We start from the raw sequence: 27,421 nt of genomic DNA on the forward strand, positions 1-27,421 counted from the left end.
GTGGGACTCTCCACCATTTGACCTTAGAACTGAAGAAGCTTCTCGGATGAGAGGTGAAACGTCTTCAAGTAACTTAAAGAAGTCCAGACGCTTTTCTTTGCAAGCTCCTTTGACTTACACACTGAAGTTTTGCACCACTGCTGAACATACAGCAGGTGGCAGCAGCACACAGTTTGGCCAGAGACCATGCAACATGAAACAAAGGCCATGTTACAATAAATAAAAACTAACACACCAAGAATTTGAATAATTGAATCCCCAAATTATTTACATTTTTCATTTCTCTTTTAAATTAAATGTATATAGATTTATAGTTATATAACTGACTAACTTGGCTGCCTGACTTCTATTATGTAAGATTAATTTAAAGTGTGGCGTCAAATGGAAAGGGCTTTTTTTTTTTTTTTTTTTTTTAGTTTTTGTTTTTCTTTTACCTGTTTGGGTTAATGTTGTTTACTGCTAACAGAAACTTTTTTAAAATATGTATCATGCATTAAAAAATTCTATTATAAATGACTGTAATATGTGTGTTGTTCAGTAAACATAAAGAATGTGTAAAACAAAGGGCTATTCATTTTAAGTTGTACCGTGTTTGAGCTCTAAACCTTATTTTTGTTGCTTTCAGCTTTACTACCATATGTAGTAAAGCTGTTATCTTGGATTTATGTTTTCTTCTGGCAGCCTGAAGCTCTAGTGTGAACTCTGGCCTTCTGTGTGACTACAGATGGTGACAGTTGGGGACCACAATGATACAAATGCCTTTGCATCTTCTGGTGTGGTGTCATCCAGGAGCACAGTTGTATAAGTGACATTGCAACATTTTCATGGTACCGCTGTCTCTTGTGCTCTGCTGCAAGTTGAACATACGGACCCCCAAGGGCTTTATTCGAACTATTCAGTGCTACTTCTGAGCATGTTACTTGATGCATTTTGACATTCAAATATTTTAGATGAAATTGCAAAACCTTACTGGAAGGGCTAATTTTTTTCCTATTCTGAAAGAAAGGGGGGATTTTTGTTTTAAATTTAAACCTAATGAAACCCTTGACATTATGTGCCGTCGAAAATCATATGTTATTTTCTTTCTCTCCTCTAGGCGTCAGTCCACTCAAAGTGCAGATGCCCGCACTCTCTCCTACCATGGAAGAGGGAAACATAGTCAAATGGCTGAAGAAGGAAGGTAAAGAAAGCACGTTGACAGAAGACTTTATTAGAAAATTTAACAGACACTCATCACACATTTGTACTGAGCTTCTTTGTCAGATTTTAAACCTCTTTGCTTTTTAATATGTTATCCAAAGGGATAGATGCTTCACTTTTCTTGTACTTGTAATATCCTCCCCTGTAGTGCTCAGTTGGTTTCCAAATATATTCAGTTCTTAAAGTAACAGAGAGAGGCCTGAGAAATGGGTCACCTGAGGGCCTCTGGTGGCTAATTGGCTCAAGGACCATGGCAGTCATTATCAGTCACTGTTTAGCAACTCTGCATAGCCAGGATCCTTAGTCGCACACTCATTTATCAAGAGGCCAGATGCTGAATTCTGATTGGCTTCTCTGCTGTGTTGCTATGTGCTGTGACTTGAGGTTAGATTTGAGTTTGTTTGTGTGTGAGTAAGAAAGGTGGGGAAAAAACAGATGAATTATTTGAGAAAAATATATCTACACTACTACTTTCTTGCTTTTTAAAAATGAGTTTATGGGAGACTGATTAAAAGCACTCAATTTGCATAAGATAATATGTTCAATTAATCAACTGCTGCTTGAACTGGTATTTGAACAGGATCTACCTGAAAGGGTCAAATGAATCCTTTTATCATTTTTTTTTTTCAGCAAAACATTGAAACAGTAGTGAGAAGGTTCCGTTTAGGGGAATTTATTTTTACAGGTGAGCCACAACATTAAAACCATGTCTACTATATTGTTTACAGTAGTGCGCACAAATAACAGTGATGTAGACGTCTCCAAAAACTTATTCTCAGACTTTACATAGTTAGGTGCAACAAACTATTAAAGCGTGCAAAGATGCATGGACGCACACTATATGAGGTGTGCTATATTTGTACAATTCTAACAAGCTTGAAAGTCAATATTTGGATTTTGAAGGATTCAAAGCCAGCCATTCAAAACAGTGCTAACCACTGCAGCACCATGCTACACTAAACCTATATAAATTTGAGAAATTGGATAAGCTGGATTTGTGTACTTTGTTGCCTCTGCATCACTGACAGTCCTGGTTGTTGTCAATAGATTTTAAGCTTATCTTTCTATATACCATTGTAGCCAGTGAAAAGGTTTAAATTTCGGTGGACTTGGCATAGATGTTTGCTTGATTAGACAGATCAACTAATTAGATTTTGATGATTGAGGATCACACTCACTCTGTTCATAACTCCTAGAATAAAGTCCTAATTATGACAGTACACAGTGTTTAAGAGGGTAAATGATTAGGCGATTACATTTATATCTAAAAGGTCACATTGACTATGACATCATAATGTCCTGAAAAAAACATGCTGAAACTTGAATGGTGGTAGATGAATTCTTCAGCAAGGCACAAGGCTAGTTTTGTCATTATGTCCATTGCACTCGAGTAGAGCAAAGGTGAAAATGCCCAGGGTCACCTTTTTTAATCTTTATTTCTGCACATTGCACCTCACCCCAGGGGTTATGTGGTGTTAAAACCTCATACCAATCCAATCTGCATTAACTCTCAGGGGCTTCCAAAATCAATACTCCCTCTGCTCTTCCAACCTTTCCCCCATTTCTTTCCACCTAAAATTTCCTTAACCTACCCTGTTTTGTTTTTGTTTGTTTTTTTTTCTTCCTACACCTCATCCTACCTCTAATAAATCCTATACATTTAGAAAATTATTTGCAATTTTGCAAAATATTTTTTTAGGAATCCTGTTTTCAAAATTTGCTACATTGCCATGTTATCTATCATCTCACAGCTGATTAAAATGTGACCAGATATCAAATTTGGGTAACCCTTTTTCAGGCCCCAGCCTTTAGGAAACCAGAGCGCAACACAAAAATGAACTACGTTTTATAAACCTTATCTGTTCCTACCACTTCCTGTTATCACACAGCCAATAAGAAGATTCACTCATATTGATCCTGGTCTTGACTGTGTCCATGAAATTGATTGAAATTGACTGCAAAAGCCAGTTTTCCAAAGAACTGACAACATCAATTTGTTTCTGTCTTGACTGAAATACCATTTAAGTTGCAAAAAATTTGAATTTCTTAAGTATCTGAGCGTTACAGAACCAGTGGTTCCTAATTGCTATCCTACTTCTTTGCAAATCAGATGATAATGTATTCCAGCTCTTTCATGAAGTGGACTAGTGAGAATCTACTGGGATAGCCAATGATCTTGCCTTCTATCAGACTTGCTGCATTTTCAGATCTCACATTCTTTCCCATGAAACATTGATTGGTTCTTTTATTTGATATATAAGCTGGAGGAGAAACTTTTTTTGCATAACCTTTTTGTTCTTTCAGTGGAATTCCTTCATCTTTATGCAACAAATTTGTTCTCTTTGTGTATAAAGTGCGATTCAAAGTGCTACTGATGATTGTGACTCATGCATTCATGATAGAATGAATAAGCTGCACTTCCACAAAGGTCCGAAACACTCCCAGAAAATATAAAATTTGGTGTTGAAATACCAAACAAGTATTTATTTTAATTTATTATCTGAAAGTTCTCAGATGTGTTTGTTTACATCTTCAGGTGAGGCAGTTGCAGCAGGTGATGCCCTTTGCGAGATAGAGACTGACAAGGCTGTGGTTACCATGGAATCTAATGATGACGGCGTCTTGGCGAAGATATTGGTGAGTGATCAAAAACACACATGGTGCTGTTCTGACAGAGATTAATAGAAATGTGAATTTATTTACAAAGAGCAGGCATTCTTGGGCCATGGGTACTTTTTTCTTAGATAAGTTATTAAGTGGAAGGTCTGAGGATGTGTGTAGATGTGTGTGCAGTTCTTAATGTTATGTTACGGAATCATTTAAATAACGCAGGATATCATCATCTTTCAAGGCTCCTTCATTGATTTTGCTAATTGGCTGTGCTTGTTAAATAGCTTCCTCTTTCCAGTGACAGCAAAGCTTTGACAAGGTGCCTTTACTGACAAATATTTCTTTCTTTCCATCCCCCAAGTCTGCTAGCTGTTTGAATTTTTAATAGGCTGTTAAAGACCAAGCAATCAGTTGTCTTTCATCAGTACTACATCACATGTTTTTTTTTTTTTTCTCTAAGAATGATGAAAATATTTTATCTCTAATGCTTTATTAATACATATTTGTGATTTAATGACTTTGTGCAAGGGGAATCTGAGGTAATTTCCTTATAATTTCAGCAAGATTTGCCTTAATTAAAAAAAAAAAATTAGGAATAGTGGTTGGGTATTTTCTCTGTATGTTCCTGTAAATGCACAAAAGCCAAAATATTCTTTCATGTCACAAAGAGTGCCTTATGTAATTGTTATACAACATGTTCTCTGGCTATGTAATTTTGGACATGCTCAAGTTGTAATGACGCCTGGGAGCAAGAGGGTTCAATTAGGCAATGTGTTTAAAACCACAACAAAAACAAATATGCAGCCAGTTCTCGCAAGCAGATGTACTCACAAATATATACACAGATATACTGACAATTCAGAGTATACGATACACTAATTTTTTAGTTAGAAATATATTTATGTTTTCATTTGGTTGCACTTTTTCACATTCACTTACTCGATCCTTGTCTTGGCCACTGTGGGGATGAAGTAGTTTCCATAGCAACCATCGAAGAATTGGGGGTAGGGGCTTTAGCTGGCGGAGAAAGATGGTCTGCATTAGATAAGCCCCCAAGCTTTCGTTCTCTCAGTCTGTGACAAAGAACATGTGTATTGGAAAAACCAGCAGACTTTGGCGCCGTTTCAGAGATTTGTGTTTTGGTCTTAAAGTGCCAAAACAATATGGCACTTTGTCAGGGTCAGAGTGCATTAACACCTTAGAAGTGTAATTGTGGCTCTCCAAACACACAGTGGGTTTCTAATATATAGACTACAATAATTACCTGCAGCTGGTGCAATCCTGTACAGACTAAAGCAGACATGAAACTTGTGCACCACAGGGTTTATTTATGGGGGTCAAGTACTGCTATGGCACACTACCAATTTCCAGCCATCAGTCATGGATCCTGCTCGTGTTATGATATTGAACACTAGCACCATGGATTACTGCATCTTATTAAGCGCTTACTGCTTTGCTCTACCCTGACCCTCGCACTTCAATCCTAAACTTAGTCAAGCGTACAATGACCCATCGACTCGTGAACTAACAAAAATTTTTGAAGATAAATTCATGTTGGTCCCCTGTGTTCAGCAAATTGAAATAAAAGAGGCCTTGTCTAGAAATTAATTAAAAGGTGACAGATGGTATTTAAAAGTTGATTAGTTGGTGATTAAGACCAAAAGTAAATTGCAGGAAAGATTTAGAGGAAGATTCATGAATCAATGAATTGATAAGGATGTCCAAACATTCTGCAGCGCTAACCTGTCAAGTTTGTCATTTATCACCCCTCCACATGTGTGATTTTATGTGAAAGAGCTTAAATTGGACTGTCAGTCTGTTTGATAAGTGAAAGATATAACTGCCATCCTCTTTTTACATTATCTATCATGCTCTATTGATCAGGAGCAAACCTTGCCTTACTAACTAAACAAAACTGTCTAATTTTCTCTGTTTTTTTGTGTTCCTTTTCCAAGTAAACTGCTCATACGCTGTATAATCAGAGGGTCCTTCTGAGCTTTGTGTTCATCTTCTTCTGTACACTGTGTATGCCAGTATAGACTATAACAATTTAAAAACAGACCTGAAATGGTTGTTATCAGGTAACGTATGTAAAACGTTGTACAGGTATAGCATCTAACAACTGTTATTTTGAGATTATTGTCAATAAGCTGTTGAAAGTCTCAAAGGGCTTGTATTGTTGTATAAAAATATTATGTTGAAGGTTAAGCCTCATAAATGGTCTGGTTTTGTAATATCTTTAGCCGTGCTGAAGGTTTCACGAGAGGTCTCTTAAGGGCTCTATGTAAAATTTATACCTTCTTTCACTGGGCAGTAAGAATAGTGAGTGTCTGCAAAATCCTAAATTGCTGCACCATTGTAAGCTGTAGACATTATTGTCACGTGCTTCACTTTTTTCGCAGATAGCCTACTTTGTTTTTTACACAGGTGCCATGCAAAAGAGAAGTAACTAAAACGAAGAAAAATAGCCTGGATAATAAAACTTGATTTGTGATATTGGGGATAAAACGTATACATGTGAGTGCACTCTCACAGCTGTGGGAAACCTCCCTGTGGCAATTATGCAATCTCTACTAGTAGAAACTGTCACAGTCGCATTAGATTCAAATGACTTACCTGACAGGCTCTTTAAGCTTCAAATAATGGTGCAGATTGCAATAAATTTTCCACCTGGGACGTATGAGTTATACAAAGTGATTTATTAAATATGGTTATTCCCAAATGTGGTCTGAAATAAAAATATATGTATGCCTCCAAATATGTGTAATAGAAAAATTAGCCACAAAATAACTGTCCACGCCTGACCACTGCAACTTTCCATACCATTTCTTTAATAAGTCACAACAGCAGTATTTCTTTGATTGCAGAGATTTGTGGGTCATAAAGATGACATGAGGATATAAAAGCAGCAAAGATTTAGAATTTAACTTGCTTCCAGTGGAGATGGATTTTTTTCGGTTACCTTAACTGTATGTAGATGAGGTTAGAAACATAATTTGCAATTTCCATGGATTTTGGTGTTCCGTAACTATTTGATGGCAGTGTTGAGTGCCACACCACCGCAGTGCACGAAGCACCTGTTTATGCAAATCTCTATAATGCCTGCTGTGAACATTGCATGTGATTTTTACTTCAAAGATCCACTTAAGTGCTTTGGCAATGGTAGTATTGTATGTGTGTGTGTGCACATGATACACTGTAACACTATTACTGATTATTAGCGCTTGAATGCGATCAGCAGTGCTGGTTGTGTGCTTCTGCATAATGTAAAATTGAAAGAAATATTAAGCAGCATTTACTATCACTTAAGAAATTATTTTTGTTGGTTGACATAGGGGAGTTGGTGGACTGGCTACAAAACAGCATTAACCAAGCCATAGCCAACTACCACAGAACTGTTGTACTAGACTACAAATCTTGCTGGTGTGTTTCCTAGAACAGTTTCAATCTGTTACACACACAAGAATTTTGGGAGGGTTATCCAAATGAATGAATGAATGAATGAATGAATGAATTTGTGTTTCTGTCTTGATACATTATGTTCTTTTATTTAGCCTACAGATTGTAAGTTGTGTGTTTTTGTTTGCGTGGAAAAATCCTTTTCATGATTGAAGATGAATATCTGTGGAAATTTGCAGAACAACATATTTATTGGAAAACCTCTTTACATATTACCTCATCTTTCACCTCCCACTGGCCAGCAAGGGCACTGTGGGGTCACTAAATATGAAGAATAAGTCACGCATAGGCTTAATGCACACTTATATAATGCCAAAAAAAATAAAATACATTTTTAACCTGTCATTTAAGGATTATGTTTTCCTTTAAAACTTTATTTTAAATGAAACTTTAATGTTTTATCATACAGGGCAGATTAGTAGATGTGAGTTAATATTACTTTTTTTTTGTTAATCCTACTTTGATTTTGCAAGCCTAAAGGAGAGAGGTGGATTATGTTTACAATGTTGGCATTATGATCATAGATTGCATTATTTAATTATTATAATTTTTAATTTTCTTTAATGACTATTTATTGTTCATCTTTCTTTTTTGCATTTGGTCAGATTTTTTTTTTTTTTTTCTTCCCTTAACTTACCCGTGGTCTTGTTGGATATTTAAGTACAACAACATGGGTAGTTCTTCATCCTCCTGATTGTCCTCCTCATCATATTGTGCTACATGTTTAGGGGCAGCTCAATAAGGACATATGGTTTGAAATGAGATCCAATGCAGTAGTTGAGCACACTATGTTAAGCTTTGGCCTTTCATTTAGACTGATCAATATGTGAGGAACAACACCTTACACAGGCGCGGAAGAGTAGGAAAAAGCTTGCTCTGGATTTGGATTACTTCATAAGAACATGGTAAATCAATGGTTGACAGCTTTGAAGAGCATAAGACATCCTCGACGAACCTATTCCAGTAGATGTTGTTGTCACTGAGAAAGTGGCGTCATTTTCAAGGGATCCTCTAATAATTCCTGGCAGGTTCATCTGTTCAGTTACCACAGGTTAAGTGATGAATGTCACTTTCCCACTTTCACCTTCCCTTTATCTATTTCAAAATAGCCCTTCACCTGTGTTCTAGCAGTCTCCGCTGTAATTATGAAATTATTGAACCAATTTTATTAGTACACCTCCCTCTCTCCACAGATGGAAGAGGGTAGTCGCAACGTGCGCCTTGGCACTCTCATTGCTCTCATGGTGGAGGAAGGGCAGGACTGGAAACAAGTAGAGATCCCCTCTTCAGATGCTGCACCTCCATCTGAAGCTACACCTGCTACAAAAGCAGTTGCTACCTCGGTTGTGACCTCTTCTGCTCCCTTTCCACCTTCTGCACCAAAACCAGTCACATCAGGACCGTGAGTGTCACTTTCATGCTTTTGTTTTTTTGTTCATTTGTTTTGCTTAACCAAATGACATCTGTCAAATATTTAGTTTAATAAATCTGATGTAGAGTCCATAGACCTTTATTCACTCTACAGAACAATCCTTTTTAACCCCTATTGGTTACATGACGAGTTTTTCCATGCGCAAAATGTGCTTACACAGTAGGCCATTGTGGTTTCTAGCACTCCAATTTGATCAAAAGTAGATAAAGAGATTCCGTAGCCTTAAGATACATAATGAATGAATGAATGAATGAGGTTATCTTTTCTTGTTTAGAGCACATTGTGCTGGTCGGATTGGATTTTGCAGTATCTACCACCATGTAATATGCTGAATGAGATGATCTTTTTCTGTTCACATTTCAGAATGTCCCTATTTACACAATAAATACTGTTGTAAAAGGCAAAGGAACCACTCCCTGACAAACGGAACTTGTTTTGCAAAAATTTTTTGCTGAGCACATTCTCATATTCAGATTTGAACTTTGGTAACATCACTGTGGCAGGGCCAAAAGGACAAGCATGGATATATCTAGAGTGGAGATCTAGAGTGGAAAACAACATTGACAGTTAAAGACTTTTTTATGCATTATTTTTTTCAGTATAAATCTTTTTAGATGTGAAGTTTTTTGTTTTTTTTTATTTCACTAAAGTTATCGTGTACATTGTTGCACTAGTTAAGTCAACCATATAACTGACTGTGTCTATAGAGCCCAAACGGTATTATGTATTAGCTGATACATCAGTATTGGCCTTTACAAAATCTGATGAACAAGTAAAAAGTAAAAAAAAAAAATATGGGGAAAAACATAATTCAGTCGTCATATTACTGGTGATCTTCCATAGTTTATCCACCAGATGGGACTCTACAAATTCCCTGTTGGCAGCACACGTCTGTATGCAGAAACAGAACAACCAGCTCTTTTGAGCAGAGCGCCCTCAGGGACTCATGAATAACTGGACGTAATAAATGTTAGAGAAATTTCTTTATCTGTTCATGTTTTTGTGCTAGAAACGAAAAAACATTGACTGATATGTCAGAAGAAAGATGTTAAATTACACTAGTCTTTATAGTTAAGCAATGGAGTTCAGTGTCACCACATGGTATTGGGTAAGCTGTCCCATGTAAAACTCATTTGAAGTTTCTCTGCAATTACCTTGAAGCTACTAGATGAGGTCTTTAAAACTAAAAGTTTTGCCACTCTCTCGTTTTCTTTTCCAGGTTACGTCTGAGCCCAGCAGCACGACACATTCTGGACACTCATGGTTTGGATCCAAAACTGGCCACACCCACAGGCCCTAGAGGAATAATCACAAAGGAGTAAGTGCCTAAATGACACAAGTTGGGGTTTGTTTTTTTTTTGTTTGTTTGTTTTTTCACTTAACTGGCTTAACTTTCTTTTGTCTTTTTCTTTTTTTTTTTGCAAGATATATCATGCTTAAGGCAAGCATATGGGATATATACCTTCCTATAATAATAAACATCTGTGCATCAGTTATGCTGGAGGTTGTAAAAAGTGCAAACAAGCTGTCAGGCTTATTTATGGTGGCAAATTTAAGACTTTTTTTTTTCTTATTTTTGTTGAAGGTTCTAACACTATAGCCTATGACTGAATGTAATGTCATATGTCACATAACACCCTTATAGCTTGTGTTTTAATCTTTGACTTACGGTTGTTTGAGTGTTTGCACACAAACCTTGAGATGGCCAATGATTATTATGTTTGCTAAAATCTCTATAGATTCAGATGCTAGACATAATCATATGCAGGTCAGTCTGAAAGGTCAAGAGTTTAAAGTAAAATTATCAGTCTCAGTTTTTGCATGCACTGTACTCTGTTTGTTTACACTGTTAGTGGTGTATCAGCTTAAAAAGGATTGTTTGGTATGGTAATCAGTCACCATAATATTGCAGAATCTCTAAAGGAAGGAGATGTTAGAAGAACAGGTCAATGTGGACAGTAATGTTGGAGAAATTTCTCTAACATGGTTTAAAGTATCAGGTATTTAAATCTTCATGCAACAGAAAGTGGCAAACAGACAAGGATCTAATGGCTACCTGCTGTCAGTGGGGACTTGATTGAATGCTCTCGTTACCCAACTAACACCCTGCTGAGGGATCTCATTAAGAAACTTCTGTTGCCATAGCAACCCAGTCTTTGGGACACACTGGTGACCATAGAAACACAGACCATATGCTTTCAAGGGTGTGTATGTGTTAGACAGTAAGGGAAGTATGCATGAAGTCTTTTAAACTAAATGCTGTAAAGAATGATTACTCCTAGAACTAGGGTGGGATTTTCTTTTCTCATAAGATAATCCTTCTTATAATTTCACCACTGTGATTTACGTTAAATGTGTTCAACATGTCACCAATTTTATTAACAAGTGAGTTTAAGGCTGCAAGAAAGCCTAGAAAACCTGTTACCACTTGTTTTGTTTTAGCAATCCCGGTCTGTAGATGTACATCTTGATCGCAAACTAAAAATCATATGTAAATGTTTCTTAACAACAAACAAGCAAGTACGATATGCTGTTCTACACTAGGTACATTTAGATATGTATTTTTAATACAAATCTACATTAATTTTCTAGGTTATAAGCATAAACATGCTGGGTGCTTTGTGTGTCAACATTTCAAGGTTTTAAATTGTTCGATGCAGTTTTAATTGTATTTCATGTGGTTGCTCAGAGACCTCTTCTTTAAACCTTCAGCTCCAGATTTGCTTGAATGCTTTAGCAGAATATTCACTTGATGAAACTTAAGCTGATCCTCAGAAAGGAAAGGCTGAGGCTGAAAACATATCAGAGGAAGAGGGACTCTTTTAATTAAAAATTAAAAGGCTAACCATCCCTCTGTTATTGAACAATGTGCGCTTGGTTGCTTCAAAGAGCAACCAGAAAATCAAAGCAAACAAGCAAAAAGCTACAAATACAAAGCTTTATTTCTAAGGCATTACCTAGCTGGTATCTACTAAAACTCTGCAGGCAAGGCTGTCACTGCCTGGGGTAATACAAAATATTGGTACAGAGGCATACTATGTTGTTTACTTAGTGATAATATCAGTAAAAGCTTGGGAGGCCCAGCCAGTTTGACTTACCAGACTTACAATTTCCCTACTCATTGTCGTGGGATTTACCAGCTAGAGGAAATGTTTAACAAGTGGTTTCTTTGCTTATGTTTTTAGCCCTTTACTTCCCACCAGTGACTTTTTTGGTTGGAGCAATATCACAGAAAGGCATATTCCAAGTATTTGGTATATATTTAGGAAATGAATAAATATTTAGGGAAACTAAAACCAAATGTTCTCATATCGCTTTGACATAAGCTTTGTACTTTCTTGAGTAAAAACAGACACAAATTCGCATTCAATTTCAGTGCTAGCCGGTTGTGGCGTAGAACGTAGAGCACGTTGTGTAACTGTCAGAAAGTCGGTGTGTTGGCAATATATTCTGCACGAGTTTCCCGTGATGTATCCATTAAAGCGTGAGTGTGTGAATGTTAGCTTAAAACGCACTTTTTAGAAAAACGTGATTGTGTGTGAACAGGTAATTGAGGCTTATAGTAAGAAAGCACTTTGAGTGCTGAAATAGATTAGAAAAGTACTCTGTAAGTACTGGTCAATAATCAAAAGCAGAGCTTTAAAATAAAGTGTAAAGGCAAATGCATTTTTTGCTCTTTTTCACCATTTTTATCACCATTGTCATTAACAACGATTGACTCGTCCAATGCTGTGACAGCTAATTAAAAACCAGCACCAGCTGTGTTTGCTATATTTTCACAACAGGAATATATTAACCCTGTGATAATCCAGGGGAGATATCATTTATGTTCATTTTGATTGTATTAGTGAAAAGGATAGACAGTAATTCTGAAGCTTTCGCATTGCTTTGCATTTGAAGTATCTTTAGTTTGGGAGGCCTATACTTTTAAATTTAACCCCTTTTTGATCTCGTTAACACCTAGATGTAAATCTACACCCTTTTTGTTACACCCTGAATTGTAAACAATATTCTAAACAATAATATTGTTGTTTTATTTCTGAGTTTTGTAGTGGAAATGTGCTGTTTAATATGTGCTTCTGCACTGATGTTATTTTTTAAAGCTGAAATCATTAAGAAAACGCTAGTCAGACTACACTACACTTATTTTTTTATAATACATCATTTTGATTCCCTCTGAATTTAAAAGCATTGATTTCTTTTTGTTTGTTTATTTTAAATTCATGATCCCTGCAGTGTGTTCAGACTTGTCTTTTCATGCGTGCATGTGAGTGCTGCTTCTGTGCCTTTTTAATATTCTGGTCACCTTCTCCTAGTCTTTCTACAGCTCCTTTTCCTTGGCTGTCAGTAAGGATATAAATGGTTGGTCTGAAAAAGGCATGGCAGAAAGCCACATTTAAAAAAAAAAAAAAAAAAAAAAAAAAAGAGTTATCTGCGGTGTCATCTTTTAGTGGCCCCTCCAGGTTGCTGTTGACTTGACTTGAATTTATTCAATAACATAAAGGCTTTATTGATTCTTATATGGGACTTTCATAATACTTTGTGGTATTGAAACTGATAGCCCTCTGTAATCAATAAACACTCTCTGTCGTCCTTTGTGGTTAGCTGAGGGACTTGCAAGCTGCCCCTTTCCCTCCACAAACACATACTTTTATAGGTAAGAGAAAGGGAGGAGTGAATGTGCCAGACGGAACAAATTGGCAGCTGTGGGGCTTTGGCTATTCCTAGCGCTATGCTAGGGGTGAGAGGCAGCTGGTCCAGACAAAAGACCCCTTACATATCCGATGAACTAGAACTAAAGAGCTAGAAACAAGTACACCTGATACCTGCTCCTTCCAGCTCTTACTAGTAGGATCAAAATTATCCAGAGCGGTTTTCTTAGTACCTCCTCTCTTTTATTGCCTTTCTCTTCCCATTTTAGTTCTTAGCATAGCAGTCTTTAATATCTTCAATCACTTTCTCTACAACCTTTATGAAACTGTAGGCTGTTAGAGAAAAATGTCCATATCATGCTCAGTGATTGATGTAATTATAGAGTAAAGATTCTGTGTTTAAGGTAATATTATTACCTCAAGTTTCACAAGTTGTCCAATTTAATCGGCTGTCTTGATTGTCTGATATTGCCCACAAAAGCCTTGCAGAACAAACGTATTGAGACTTTTTTTTTTTCCAGTTTGAAACAGAGCTGCAAGGCCTGTAAATTGGAGGGCTGCTGAAGGCATGTGGCAGGACCTATGGCCTGGAGACTAATGTGGAACCATTCAATTTTGACTAAAAGGCCCAAAACAGCAACTTGATTTAAAGCTATATTTACATTTTTTTCATGCTGCCTTTAAATGCCTTCAGTTATTACATGGATTTTATTGTTTGTCCTTTTCAGAATTACGTTTTTATTAAATCTAGTCTCTCGTGCTGTTTGTTAACTTTTGTAAACCAGGCACTCTTGTCTAAGGAAATGGTATTTGAATAAATTGCTTTAGCTTTTGCTTGCTTTAGCAAATTAGCCACATGTTGGAAATTTTCATTTCCTGGGTTACCATAGTGACAATTCCACATCCACATTTTACATCTGCTTGTTCAAATGACTCCTCGAGATAGCGTGATTTTAATCCTTAACTTTAAAGGGTGAACTATGAGCCTTAATGAAGGGACTGTGTTATTATGTTGTATCAAGTTGGTGCAGGATGACTTGCAAGTTGTATACAAACAGTTCTTTAATGCGAATGCAGTGTTACATCAAAATAATTAGTATACAGCATTTGATAGTGTTTTTTTTCATGGTTAAAGTCTGGCTGTTCATGACTCACTATGCTAGAGGGAAGTCCACTTAGACCAAAGGTTTTGAATAAGCTTTCCTGCAGTTGGCACCGGATCCTACCCGTGCTGATGATGTTTGTGACTAACGGATGATTCTCATGACTCCTTTTCTCCAGAAGAAACTGAATATTACCTTCCCAAATAGCTCACAAAAACAATAACCAGATGACTGTTACTTTTAACTTTATTTCCTTTTTTTTTTTAACTTATATTTACTCAAGCATATTTTTATTTATTTATTTATTTTAAGTTGATGAGCCATACTGTGAGTTTATGGGAAAGAGTTGTTGAAGCTAGGCTAAGAGGAGAGGTGATGATCAGTGAGCAGTAGTATGGCTTCATACTTCCTTTAAAGAAGAAAGAGACAAGGCTGAGATGGTTTGGTCATGTTCAGAGGCAGGATAGTGTATATGTTGGACAAAAGGTATTGAAAACGGTTCTTCCAACTCCAGAGGAGGTTCATGGATGTAGTGGGTTTTTTTTGTTTTTCTTTTTTCTGGTTAAAGTCAAGCTGTCCATGACTCACTATGCTAGAGGGAAGTCCACTTAGACCAAAGGTTTTGAATAAGCTTTCCTGCAGTTGGCACCGGATCCTACCCGTGCTGATGGTGTTTGAGAATAACGGACAATTCTCATGACTCCTTTTCCAGAAATCTGACACAAACAAAAACCAGATGACTGTTAGTTGTAGGGCAATCATAAATATTGATAATTTTATCTAAAGTTTTATCCTGAGTAGTATTTGACAAACTTCTGACCCAATCCAATGTGTTTATTGTGCCTAGTTTGAGGTGTCTGGTTTTTCCTGCATCCAAAACAGTTTTGACACTCTTCCAGGTGGCCTCAGTGAATGGAAAATCACTAGGATTGCTGTTGAAGCTAGGCTAAGAGGTGCGGCAATGATCAGTGAGCAGTAGTATGGCTTCATACTTAGAAAGAAGAAAGAGATAAGGCTGAGATGGTTTGGTCATGTTCAGAGGCAGGATAGTGTATATGTTGGACAAAAGGTGTTGAATATGGTGCTTCCAGCTTCAGTAGAGGTTCGTGGATGTAGTTTGTTTTTTTGTTTTTCTTCTAAAAGTGTCTTTCTCACATTTAATGTTAAAATGGTCCCTTTTTTTTCTTAACAGGGATGCACTGAATCTTCTGAAAGCATCTCCTGCTCCCAAAGCAGTGCCATCTGTGGTCGCCTCAACTCCAAGTCCCATCTCTGCTCCAGCAGCCAGTCCTCTACCTCCAGGAAGCAGACCAAACATACCTCCATTGTCTGTACCGGGAAAACCAGGAGCACCGGTGATCACTCCTCACACATTCTCTCAAAAATACTCTTACATGACGCAGTTTCTATTTCGGGTCGTACTAAGAAACTGCCAGATATCATTCAGTCATTTGGGGATTTGTCGCTTTTGGCTAAGAGGATGTAATGGGATTGTCTCATCTCAAACAATCACTATTTCTGCATGGTTAACTTTTACATTGCTGCTGTAGATATTTGTCAGTTTCATTTGGTATAGTTAGTGGTATCCCGTAAGGTATTGCCTGTTCATCTCAAAGATTGAGGATTCTTTTTAACCAGCCATTAACTATCAAGGCTGCCGTCAACATTTATTCACTTCATGGGTTTTTGGAGTCATTAGCAGACACAGCAGTGAAGATGTGTCCACCATATCAGTGTTGGCTCTCTCAAAATGTCTTTTTTTATTTTATTTTATCCTTCACTGAATTATTTACCTCCCCTTCTTCCTCCTTCATATCTCCAGGGAACTTTCACTGAGGTTCCAGCTTCAAATGTCCGTCGTGTGATTGCACAAAGGCTTACCCAGTCAAAGACCACCATCCCCCATTCATATGCATCCATCGACTGTGACATGGCTGCTGTCATGCAACTCCGCAAAGATCTGGCCAAAGGTAAAAACAATGAAATGAAAAAACTTGTCTTTTCATTAACACTGTTGTTGTCCTGCAAGTGGTATCTCCCTTAATGCATACTGACAGGTACATTTGTAAGACAGCTTATCTGTGAAGTTGTGGATTTCAGAAGATTAATGTGACGCTTCATTCAAGCATTCAGCTCGTAGTTCATGTCAGTTCCTGTGTTTCAAATCAATACACACATCTGTGTTCCACAGGGGTGGTGACTTTTGTTTTATGGACAGGTAAATTATTGTACTTGGCAAATGATTTAGCCAATTGTGAAGTTTAAATGCCTATCCATGAAGCAGTACCCCACAAGCAAGACCTGCAGTATATCTATGGCTGCAATAGAGCCCTGTTCTCAGTATCACAGAGACAGTATGGCATCATAAAGAGAAGTAATTTAGACAAACTAAATCCAAAAAGGAATTGCAGTCAGTTCCTCTTGACGAAGGGCACAACTTGTAACTTTATTTCTGTTTGCTGTGCTTTTTGTTAAGCATCAACAGTATCACTATTTTTTGTGTACTTGCCACATTTTGACAAGTAACTATAAACGCTGAAAGAGTTACTCAGCATGATGAGTGTGCACATGCTGTATGGATTCTTAAGAGGGGATTTGTGAATGGCTGAAGTTGGATTCACAGGGCTGACTTCTACTGATGAGATCTAGGAAAGAACCATGTCTACCAAAGCCATTTCTTAATTTTCTACAGCATAGTATTAATACTTAAACATGTTAAATCTGTTGTTGTGTACCATGTGATAAATGACAGTATTACTGAATTAAAAAAAATGCTATTAAAGGCCTCTAAATACAAGTCAAATTTATTTATATAGCACATTTAAACCAATAGCCGTTGACCAAAGTGTTGTGCATTTCAAATAATCAAGTGACATTTAAGAAATGACGTATAAAATGAGAAAACGTGAGTAAGAAATGACAAAATAAAGGTAGTCAGAACTGAAAGCCAAGGAATAAACGTGGGTTTAACAGTAAATGTAGGGGCAGTGAATACCACAGGGAAGAGATTGTTACAATCTTATAATTTTTTAAAAAAATACACACTATACACATTGAATACTGTAAGTCTGATGCAATTCTAATATCAAATGAAGCATTGGTTGAAACTAGTAGTGTGGTCAATACTTCCTCAGCTTCACAACCTTCCCTAACAACGGTTATTGAGCAAACAGCTACTGCTTGTGAAACAGAATTTTGGGTGTGTAATTTGAAGAACAGTTTCCACCACAAACCATTCACTTTTGCACATAAAAAGAAAAATATCTATCCTTAATGGCTTGATTTTCTAAATGGATCCTGTGACTACTTCGGGACATTTTTTCATGTTGATTAAGTAAGAGTACTATGTCAGATTCCAATTTTAAAACACTTAGTTTAATGCTGTGTCACGTAATTGGCCTTATTTAGCTTAACTTTTCAGCACAGTCAAACAAACAGTAAATCTCTTTGGGTCCTGTCTCTGTGATAGAGGAAATGGGATGGCCATTCCAGACCTATTAGCAAGGTTGTGTGTGTACGGAGGGATTCTCTCGCCGGTTGTTTTTGTGGACTCTCATTGTTCTCGACCAGTGCGATTTCACGGTTAGCTCATTAATCATACTGCTCACAGCATTCAGAACTGTCTGGTACTGCATTATTGGCCACTAGTAAAAGTTGGCTCTGATGCCAAGCCCGACTGCCCCAATGTGTGCTACACATCAAGCAGGGAATGAAGCAAATTCGCATCAGTGAGTTTGGCATAGAGGGGCCTCTTCTGATCAGCTGGAGTGAACAACAACAATATATTGCATTTTTCCCTATGCAATAGCATGTGTAATCTCATGCACTTGCAGTTTGTTTACATGGAAATTAATTCATTTAGAATTTCCCCTCTTTAACTGAATGTTTTTTGATAACTGAAACATTGCGGGTCTTGTACAAGATACTCGACTTTCACTGTGCCTTGGCATTTGGAACCATAGGTTTTTAGCTTATCCAGCTTTCCGCTTGGCTTAGATCTGATAATAATAAGCAGAGATTAGGTTATTCTCATAAATCCTCCTTTGTCCTTTCAGAACAGATTAAAGTGTCTGTTAATGACTTCATCATCAAGGCAGCAGCTGTTACACTCAGAGTAAGTACTCCTCATTTGTTGTCATTTGTTTCTTCAGTGTGTGTAATTGCTAAAGATGGGTCATCTGTTCATCTCTAACCCTGTATTTTTTAGAACATTGCAGTGTTATCCATAACTTTAATCTCTTCCAGTGCTCAATAAACCATTTGGACACATGTGTCTAAGATGTGTTGTTAGATTTAAAGAATATGTGCAAGGCATAGGACGTTGTGGACGATGTGGCCCTCCTGGTAATGTAGTTATTCCAGCAACATTTCATAGGAAGATAATGACTTACTTATTTTACACTCTAAAATACTATTTTATTATACTAATATAAAATATTGTGTCACATTATTGCCACTTCCCATCCTCATTTTCAAGTAAATTTCATGGCAAAGACACACACATCTACACACTTCCACTCGACACTCTCTCTCCCTTTCTCTCTCTGTCACACACACACTCCCCCCACAAGAAGAATGTTGATTTATGTACCCAGTTTTGAATTTTTGTGTTCCAGAGTTTTTTTTTTTTTCTTACAGGTGCGCCAATTGGCGATAAATGCACTTCTGTTTGCACTCTATCCTTTTATTATGACTTCCTGTCGTGCCTTAGATGTTGTCATATTCTATGCCACATAATATGTAATAACTTTAATAACACGAAAAGAAATGAAGAAATAAAAAGATGAACCCTCAACGAAAGGAACCTACAGAGAATTTATAGAGCTAATGTCTGTGCAGGTTCTCAGTCATCCAGGTCATTGTTGTCTAAGGAGCTTGGAAAGAAAAGCATCTGGACTTCTTTAAGTTGCTTGAAGATGTTTCACCTCTCATCCGAGAAGCTTCTTCAGTTCTAAGAACAAATGGGTGAGAGTCCCAGATTTAAGCCCCATGGGAGTGTCACCCCAAGAGGGACAATGGACCCCCTTATGATCCTCTACCTAATTACACGAGCCGAAGTGTGAAAATGGTAGGTGTAGGTCACAATCAGCCAATGTTTTGGGTGAGCTCATTGTGAAACCTAGCCCCACCCTATCATCTGATTTCCTGAGGTCCGATGACCCAGGATATGAGTGGGCGTTAAGGCATCTGGGAAGGGATCTCAACACTGGATTGTAGATTGCAGACAGTTGGTGTCTGCCATCTAAACACAAACCTAAACAGAAACTTAACAATGTAGTGTATGCTGTACAGTGTAGCGAGGAATGCTCAGACCTCCATATTGGAGAGACCAAACAGCCACTTCATAAACGCTTGGCACAACATAGCAGAGCCACCTCCACGAGACAAGACTCGACTGTCCATCTGCATCTAAAGGATAAAGGTCACCCTTTCAAGGATGCCAATGTTCACATTTTGGACAGAGAGGACAGATGGTTTGAAAGAGGAGTGAAAGAAGCCATCTATGTCCACTGTGAACGACCATCTTTGAACAGAGGCGGGGGTTTACGGCACCAACTCTCTGCCATCGATAATCCAGCTTTGAGATCCCTTCCCAGATGCCTTAACGCCCACTCACATCCTGGGCCATTTGACCTCAGGAAATCAGATGATAGGGTGGGGACAGGTTTCACAATGAGCTCACCCAAAACATTGGCGGATAGTGACCTACACCTGTTTTCACACTTCGGCTCGTGTAATTAGGTAGAGGATCATTAGGGGGTCCATTCTCCCTCTTTGGGTGACACTCCCATGGGGCTTAAATCTGGGACTCTCAACCATTTGATCTTAGAACTGAAGAAGCTTCTCGGATGAAAGGTGAAACATCTTCAAGCAACTTAAAGAAGTCTAGACGCTTTTCTTTCCAAGCTCCTTAGATTATAGAGCTAATAAGATAAGATACCTTTATTAGTCCCACAAGGGGAAATCTTGAAAAAGCAAAATGTGTTTGGCACAATAGTGAATTCATATCTTAATTCTGATTGCAAAAGCTACCAAAGCAACAAAGGCACTGTCACATTCACTGTGTTTTACTGTTGGTCTAATGTATTTGTGTACCTCTCAAATGTCAAGCTCATTTGCATTACCACTAATATTTTATTATAGGGGCTCCACTTCTGATGAGTATTTGTTAAAAAACACTCAAAGGAACACTCAGTTTAGAGCAGGAGGAGATACAAATTCAGCCCCAGGGGATCACAAACTAATGGTCTCCTAGTGCCAGTCAAAAGCCCAGATAAAGTAGGAGGGCTGCATCAAGAGTGAGATCCGGTGTAAAATCTGTGCCAAATCAAATATGTGGATCCGTAGCAACCTCTGTAGAAATAAGGAAGCAGCTTAACACCCCTCAACTGAAGAGAGCTTATCTCTTTTTGTCTTGATTTATCCCTGATAACATGAGGACATGAGGTGACCTTTGACTCCTGGTTCCTAGGAAATGCCAGAAGTGAATGTGACGTGGTCTGGTGATGGAGCCCGTGCACTTGATTCAGTGCATATTTCTATTGCTGTGGCGACAGACAAAGGTCTCATTACTCCGATCATCAAGGATGCTGCAAACAAAGGAGTCCAGGAGATCTCATCTAATGCTAAGGTAAAGAACTTGAAAATAAAAGAGTTGAAGGCAAAAAAACAACTATGTGTAATCATTGTTCTGACATGCTATGAGTTAATGTGAGATTTAGACTTGACTGGACCCTAACAGATTCTGGCTGGAACTTTAATTAATTCAGAGTAGCATCATTCAATCCTCATTTCCACTCCTTCAGGGAACAGAAGTTGTAGTAATAACATTGTGTTCCCTTGGAGTTGATTCACTCATTACAACAAATACATTATGGAGTATGTACACGCCCTGTAGAGTAGCCACTGAACCAGTGTCAGAGCACCAGTAATACATCTGAACAAGAGTGTGGTAATGACTAACTAGCTACAATACAAATATCATTCACAGAAACCTCCTTAAATAGGGCTCATGAGGTTGCCCTGGTGGACTATGCTGTCACTCCCTGAGGCAAAGGCAAACCTTTGGTGCTAGGTTCAGTGGAGGTTCAGTGGGGCAACCCCTGTTTAGACAGTACTTTACCTCTAGCTGAATTAACATAGCAAATAAACAACTGGTCATATTCGGAGTGCTGTCAGTGAAGGTACGTAGCACACACACCAGACACAAGACAAGCTCCTCTATTCCTCATAGGGGGGAAGTGAGAAAACGGAGAATCTCAAAATCCATAGAGTGCAGTGACACGTGCAGACGTTGTTTTCTCCATGTGGTGGTTAGTTCTGAAACAAAATCTGGGAACATGGGCAGATGGTTTTTGACCATTGTGTACTCTGGAGCTTGGAAAACCCCTTGAAAGATGATGTTTCCTGAACAGAATATTTCTTCTTTTCTTGCTTTGGTAAAATAAATAAATGCAAAGCAAAAAGTGCTGCATGGAAAAGTCCAAATTAGCACTCTGGGCAACCTACGCACCAGCTCAGTGGTGGTGGCTAAAACAGTATTTGTAGTTAAGTTAGCTTCAAGTCAGTAGATAGCAGAGCTAACTAACCAGATGAACCTGATATCTCCCAAGTGTTGTACAAAGTTAATCAACTGAAAAGGAGAAGCACTTTATATCTAATATAAAGGCCAGTAGATTTGGAATTAGATTTTTGATATCTGGAGAAGAGATCGATCAGATATGGTATATGAAATAAAAATGGTCTTTTTTTGTTTCATTTTTTGCTTTCTCATAAACACCTGGGAACAATAATTTGTTTCCAAGGTTGCTCTGAAAATGTAAAGCACCAAAAAGATACTTAATGAAAAGAGCCACACACTTCTATCAAAGACGCATGCATCACAAATCGATGAATTATAAATGACTTTGAAATAGACGATGATAATAAAAAATATAATGTTTGACATGTACAGTGACCCCCATGTAAAATTCCCTAAAGTTCAGAGCTTGTTTTTATGACTGTCTTATCTTTGTACACATTGACACATTGACATTCATCAGCTATCAGTCATAAAACCTGAAAATGCAAAACTCTTTCCATAATCAAGAAGTAGAGCTGACTTTTAGAACACTTATGGCTCTAATGACACAGTGTTGCTTGCACATTATTGACATCACAGCTCAGTGTCAGCACATGTAACCTTAGCTGTTGCAGTGACAGTGGTGGAAACCGTATTAGTATAATAGCATTTGTTCATGCAAGAGTGCTAATTTAAACTTGGGAGGGGTGAAAGTACGTTTGATTCACGGTGCATATCTGTGTATGCCAGTGATAGTCAGCAGGGTGGTGGTTGGATTTACCAGTGGGTGTGTGATTAGGTTTTAGACATACTATTACTGTAACTGCCTAAACCCATGTGATCAGTTTTTGCAACAAATGTGATTGCTCAAGATCGGGTGCTTCTGTTTGTGTTGACTTTCACTTTGACTTTGACTACCAAAACCAGAGGTGAATATGTGTAAACAGTTGTGTACACAATACAATTTTACATTTTTCATCAACCTATTGAATACACATAGCTGCTTGCTTTGAAATATGTACATGTATTATTATATAGTTTGTCTCCACTGGCTGCCGTGGTGGTCCAGCTCAGACCAGAAGCGCTGCTATGTTTGTTAAACACTTTTGCATCACAAACAGTTCCTTTTTTATCTTTTGTTCCTTTTTGCGTTCCTTCCTTTTTCATTATATTGAAAAACAATTGTTTTCGTTTGGTTTTTTTCTTTAGAGACCTGAAATTAATGTGGTCAAAGTGTTCTGTTCTTTCTAATTATATTGCTAATGATTTGTTGTGACTCCCAGTAGACAATGTATTACTTTTATAGTGATTGTCTTAACCTATTTTGATTATTTTAGTTCAAATAATATAATATTTGTCAGTTGTTCAGATGCCAGATCAGAATGTTTCAGTACTAACATACTTGCATACACAACAGCTGCTTTAAAGCATGAGTAGTAACACTGCACACATGTCACTCCACCTAAGCCTTCAAAATGCTCTTTACCACCCACAGCTATTCAATTTATTTGTGCTGCTGCTTTGAGGTAAATGTGCATTTGCTGGTTTTCATAGGTCTCGAATTAAAATTGACACAATGTCTGAATAGAGCACTGCTGGCCGTTGATTTGATGCAGAGGAACATGACTGTTTTTGCACTTAGGGCTCTTATCATAATTGTACCGACCATACTCTATTGTGTCTTGTGAGTCACTCTCAAGTTTCCGTGATGGTTATATCCCACCATTAACCTTTTAAGAACATTTCTATTCAAATAAGCCAATAACTTAGAAGAAGATAAGTTCAGTGCTACATTTTAACAATAAGCTCTTCATTATTTCACAGTCTGTAGTATAATGTGGAGCATGTACTTTTATAATGTTTTACTGCTTGATATCACCATCCTTCTTGGAGAAGGTTGAATGAGCCATGTGTTTGCACTAGAAACAATACCTTTTTCACGCTTTGTTTCTCAGTTATATTGGGTTTTCTCCAAGCTTTTCAGACAGCATTCATGCTGTGAGAGAGCAAGGATTCACATAACCTAGCTGAACTAATGTATTACCAGATGCCTCATCTGCAGTTCTGGGTGCTTTTCATTCCCGTTTCTTTAATTTACCCATGCACATTAGGACAGTAATTTATTTCTGTGAGGACCATGGTGAACATTTTAAAAGTGCAATTTCAGTTTTGAATTCCATTTGTGTTTCTTTATGTCTTTTCGTTTTTTTAATGTGAAACATTGATTTTAATATTATTTTCATTAGTTGCATTTGTGAGGAGCTGAACCTTATTAGGAAAATATTCTTTTCTGTATTTTGTGTTGCAGACTGTACAATAACTAACAGTTAATTAGTACTGCACATGCTTATGGTTTTATCTACATTTCCAACTCTGTTGTGTATATCACACATGTATTCTGGCTATTGTGTATTTGATCTATTAAATGCATCAAATGGATATTCTTAAAGAAATAAATACATCTGGTGTTTTTTAATAGGCTCTGGCCCAGAAGGCTCGAGATGGGAAACTGCTTCCTGAGGAATACCAGGGAGGCTCATTTAGGTAAAGTCATTATTATAGTCAGTATTTTTACCAGGTTTTCCTTTTTATTTTTAGTACTGCTGTCTCAGTTAATTGCTATTCAATAGACTTTTTTGTAATGTGTCAAAAAGTGGTTCCTGTGATCTATTAATACTATTTCCCCAATGTTCCTTTGAAACTCAGTTATAAGAATAAGCCATTATACATTTCCGCATTTATGATTAAAATCTGGTTTCACAGTGAGCCAATATATTATGCATATTCTACATTTCGTGTGAGCCTGAGCTGAATGTGTTCTTGGGCGACAAAGACCATCAGTTACTGTTCATCAATTGCAGAAGTGTGAAGGAGGGGGGCTTTTTAACTCATTAGAATTAATGGTGTCATTTAGAAACAAATGGGGTTTCTGTGTCAGGCAGAAGCAATGGATTCCTACGGAGACCACTTTCTTCCTCCTGAGGATATACATTATGTCTATATCCTTCACCTATTAGTTTTTCCATTCCCCTGAACCAGAACTCCCATTAATGCAAACATCAGAAAGCCCTCAGGTCATTTTTGCACAATATTTAGGGGCAGTTCTTGAGCTGAATTTTGCTGTAGTAATCTTAACTGCTTAGCGTTTTATTTTAGCAGCTGTCTATCAGATGTTGACAAAAAGTCATTCATTAAAAGTGATAATATTCTTTTTTTTTTTCTTTTTTTAACCTAAATAAATTTGTTTTATAGCCACTAATGCCTGCTTGGTTTTTATTTATCGTCTTGACCTTTTATTATCTTCAGCTAACTTTGACGTGCTAATATGTGTGCTATCTTTTTCTCTTTTTATCCCACAGTATATCTAACCTAGGGATGTTTGGAATCAGTGGCTTCAGTGCTGTGATTAACCCCCCTCAGGCATGTATCCTTGCTGTTGGGACGTCCAGGGCTGAACTGCAGCTCTGTGAGGATGATCAGACCCTATGCACCAAGCAGCTGATGACAATTACGTTGTCCAGTGACGGGAGACTAGTGGACGACGAATTAGCATCACGGTTTCTTGATAAATTCCGAGCCAACCTAGAAAAACCACAACGCATGGCCCTGGTGTGAAAAAACTAAACAGAGAGAGCTTTATAAAAGGCACTTTATAGATACAGGAAGAAACACCTACATGACAAAGCCTGGCTCATGGTTTTCACAGCCAGAGAGCTCTTAAACGGTTGGTTTCCAATTAAGGCTTACAGAGTAGAATTGTACATAATTTAAAGTTCATTTTTTTGGACTACTTCTGTCTGATGATCAACCAGGCTTTGTGATGGAGGAGTTATGGGGACTCAGCTAGAGTGGAGGAACATTCTTGGTGCCAAATTACCAAGAAAAAGATTATTCTGCCACACTAGTGTTGTGTACATAAACTGTTTCAAGTCCAGCTCAACTGCTGTTTCCCAGTCAAGTGTATCTGCTCAATGTCACTGTTGGTAAACATGCAAATAGTTCTCTCAAAACTTCACTATACATTTCTACAACAAAGCTATACATTACTGAACAATACAACTGGCAGTACAATTTCCATTTAGATTGCAAAACCCACATAAAATGGTTTCTGTTACAAAATGTAAGAATCTAATTGATTTATTATTAATTTTCCTATTAATATGTTTTAACTTATTTAAAATAAACTACACTGGAGAACAAGTCCTTCAAATTCAGCTGTATACAAATCAAGGTTGCCAATAAAACGCATTGTTCAGTCTTAAAATGTTTGTGTGTGTGTGTGTGTCATTAATGTTTTTCCCAGATTTTCAGAAAGTAGCAGATTCACAAACTGGATTACACAAGTGTGTGTTTCTGTTTAATTAGAATCCAAAGAGATTACATAGTAATTATTTTTTAAAAGCCAATTAGGATAATTTGCTGGGTTGAGTGTACAGGTCAGGTTCTGATGGCAGATGCTTATCTTTGCTTTAAGCGTGGGAAGAACAGCTGTCTCTTTATATACTACCAGTAAGACAAAGCTTATCCTAAATATGCAAAAGCATATTCTAATATTTTTAAAGCAGGAGGAAAAAAGCTGTGGTTTCAAACATTCTCTGGGGGGTTAGATTTCCATTTTATCCACTATCAGCCTTGAAAGGGTTAAAAAAAACAAAACGGTTGCCTTGCACCTGTTCAGCTGAATTCAGATAGATTTTAAGTCTGAATGTAAATTACCCGAGGTGAGTTGTGGAATAGGCAGGTTGCAACGGTACCAAAGCAGACTTGATTTGATGTTGCTATGGCCAGGATTAAAGACAAAGGGGGGGAATTCAATTTTATTTATATAGCGACATGGTGTAGGTTGCTGGGGGATTCCCAGCAGCCTACACCTATCGTGGCATAACTAATGGAGGATTCAGGAGAACAGTGAACACAAACTCTAATACCAGCCTTTCCTTTCTCATTTTTCCTTCACTGCAAGTCTTCCGGCCCTTTACAACCTTTTCCTAATAACAAGCAAGGACATTTCGTGCTATGGTTGCTGTGGCATCAGATTGAGAGGGAGACATAGACACAGAAAGGGGTACTTAGGAACAGGGGGTTGGTTGGCATAGCCCAACTGTTTTATCCACTATGCTCACCTCTGCACACACACTCGCCTTTCACTAGTTACCAAGGCAACAGAAAATGCACTTAAGCACAAAGAGAGTATCAGATAAAGTGGTAGTTGTTAACATTTCTTGTTTCAGCATGTGCGAATGCTGTTTGCTGATTACAGTTCAGCGTTTAACACAATAGTGCCCTGCAGACTGTTCACAAAGCTGAGGGATCTGGGACTTAACAGCCGTCTGTGTGCATGGGTGTTGGACTTCCTCACTGGCAGAACTCAGGTGGTGAGGGTGGGCAGGTGCTTCTCCAACAG

At 37.7% G+C, this 27,421-nt stretch overlaps 1 protein-coding gene across 1 annotated transcript in view; it reads left to right on the forward strand.

The window, feature by feature from the left end:
• Positions 1–26,281, forward strand: part of pdhx (pyruvate dehydrogenase complex component X) — a 31,251-nt gene extending 4,970 nt beyond the window's left edge. Inside the window, exons 3-12 of the mRNA XM_005737664.1 lie at positions 1,097–1,180; positions 3,737–3,837; positions 8,463–8,671; positions 9,921–10,019; positions 15,649–15,811; positions 16,279–16,426; positions 18,512–18,570; positions 20,929–21,087; positions 24,497–24,561; positions 25,377–26,281. Coding sequence (XP_005737721.1) covers positions 1,097–1,180; positions 3,737–3,837; positions 8,463–8,671; positions 9,921–10,019; positions 15,649–15,811; positions 16,279–16,426; positions 18,512–18,570; positions 20,929–21,087; positions 24,497–24,561; positions 25,377–25,632 — 1,343 coding nt within the window. The 3' untranslated portion in view covers positions 25,633–26,281. The remainder of the gene's footprint in view (positions 1–1,096; positions 1,181–3,736; positions 3,838–8,462; positions 8,672–9,920; positions 10,020–15,648; positions 15,812–16,278; positions 16,427–18,511; positions 18,571–20,928; positions 21,088–24,496; positions 24,562–25,376) is intronic.
• Positions 26,282–27,421: the final 1,140 nt, after the last annotated feature.

The sequence above is a fragment of the Pundamilia nyererei genome, unplaced genomic scaffold (genome assembly GCF_000239375.1).
Source record: "Pundamilia nyererei isolate P.nyererei 1_Seehausen unplaced genomic scaffold, PunNye1.0 scaffold00078, whole genome shotgun sequence".
Classification (NCBI taxonomy): domain Eukaryota; kingdom Metazoa; phylum Chordata; class Actinopteri; order Cichliformes; family Cichlidae; genus Pundamilia; species Pundamilia nyererei.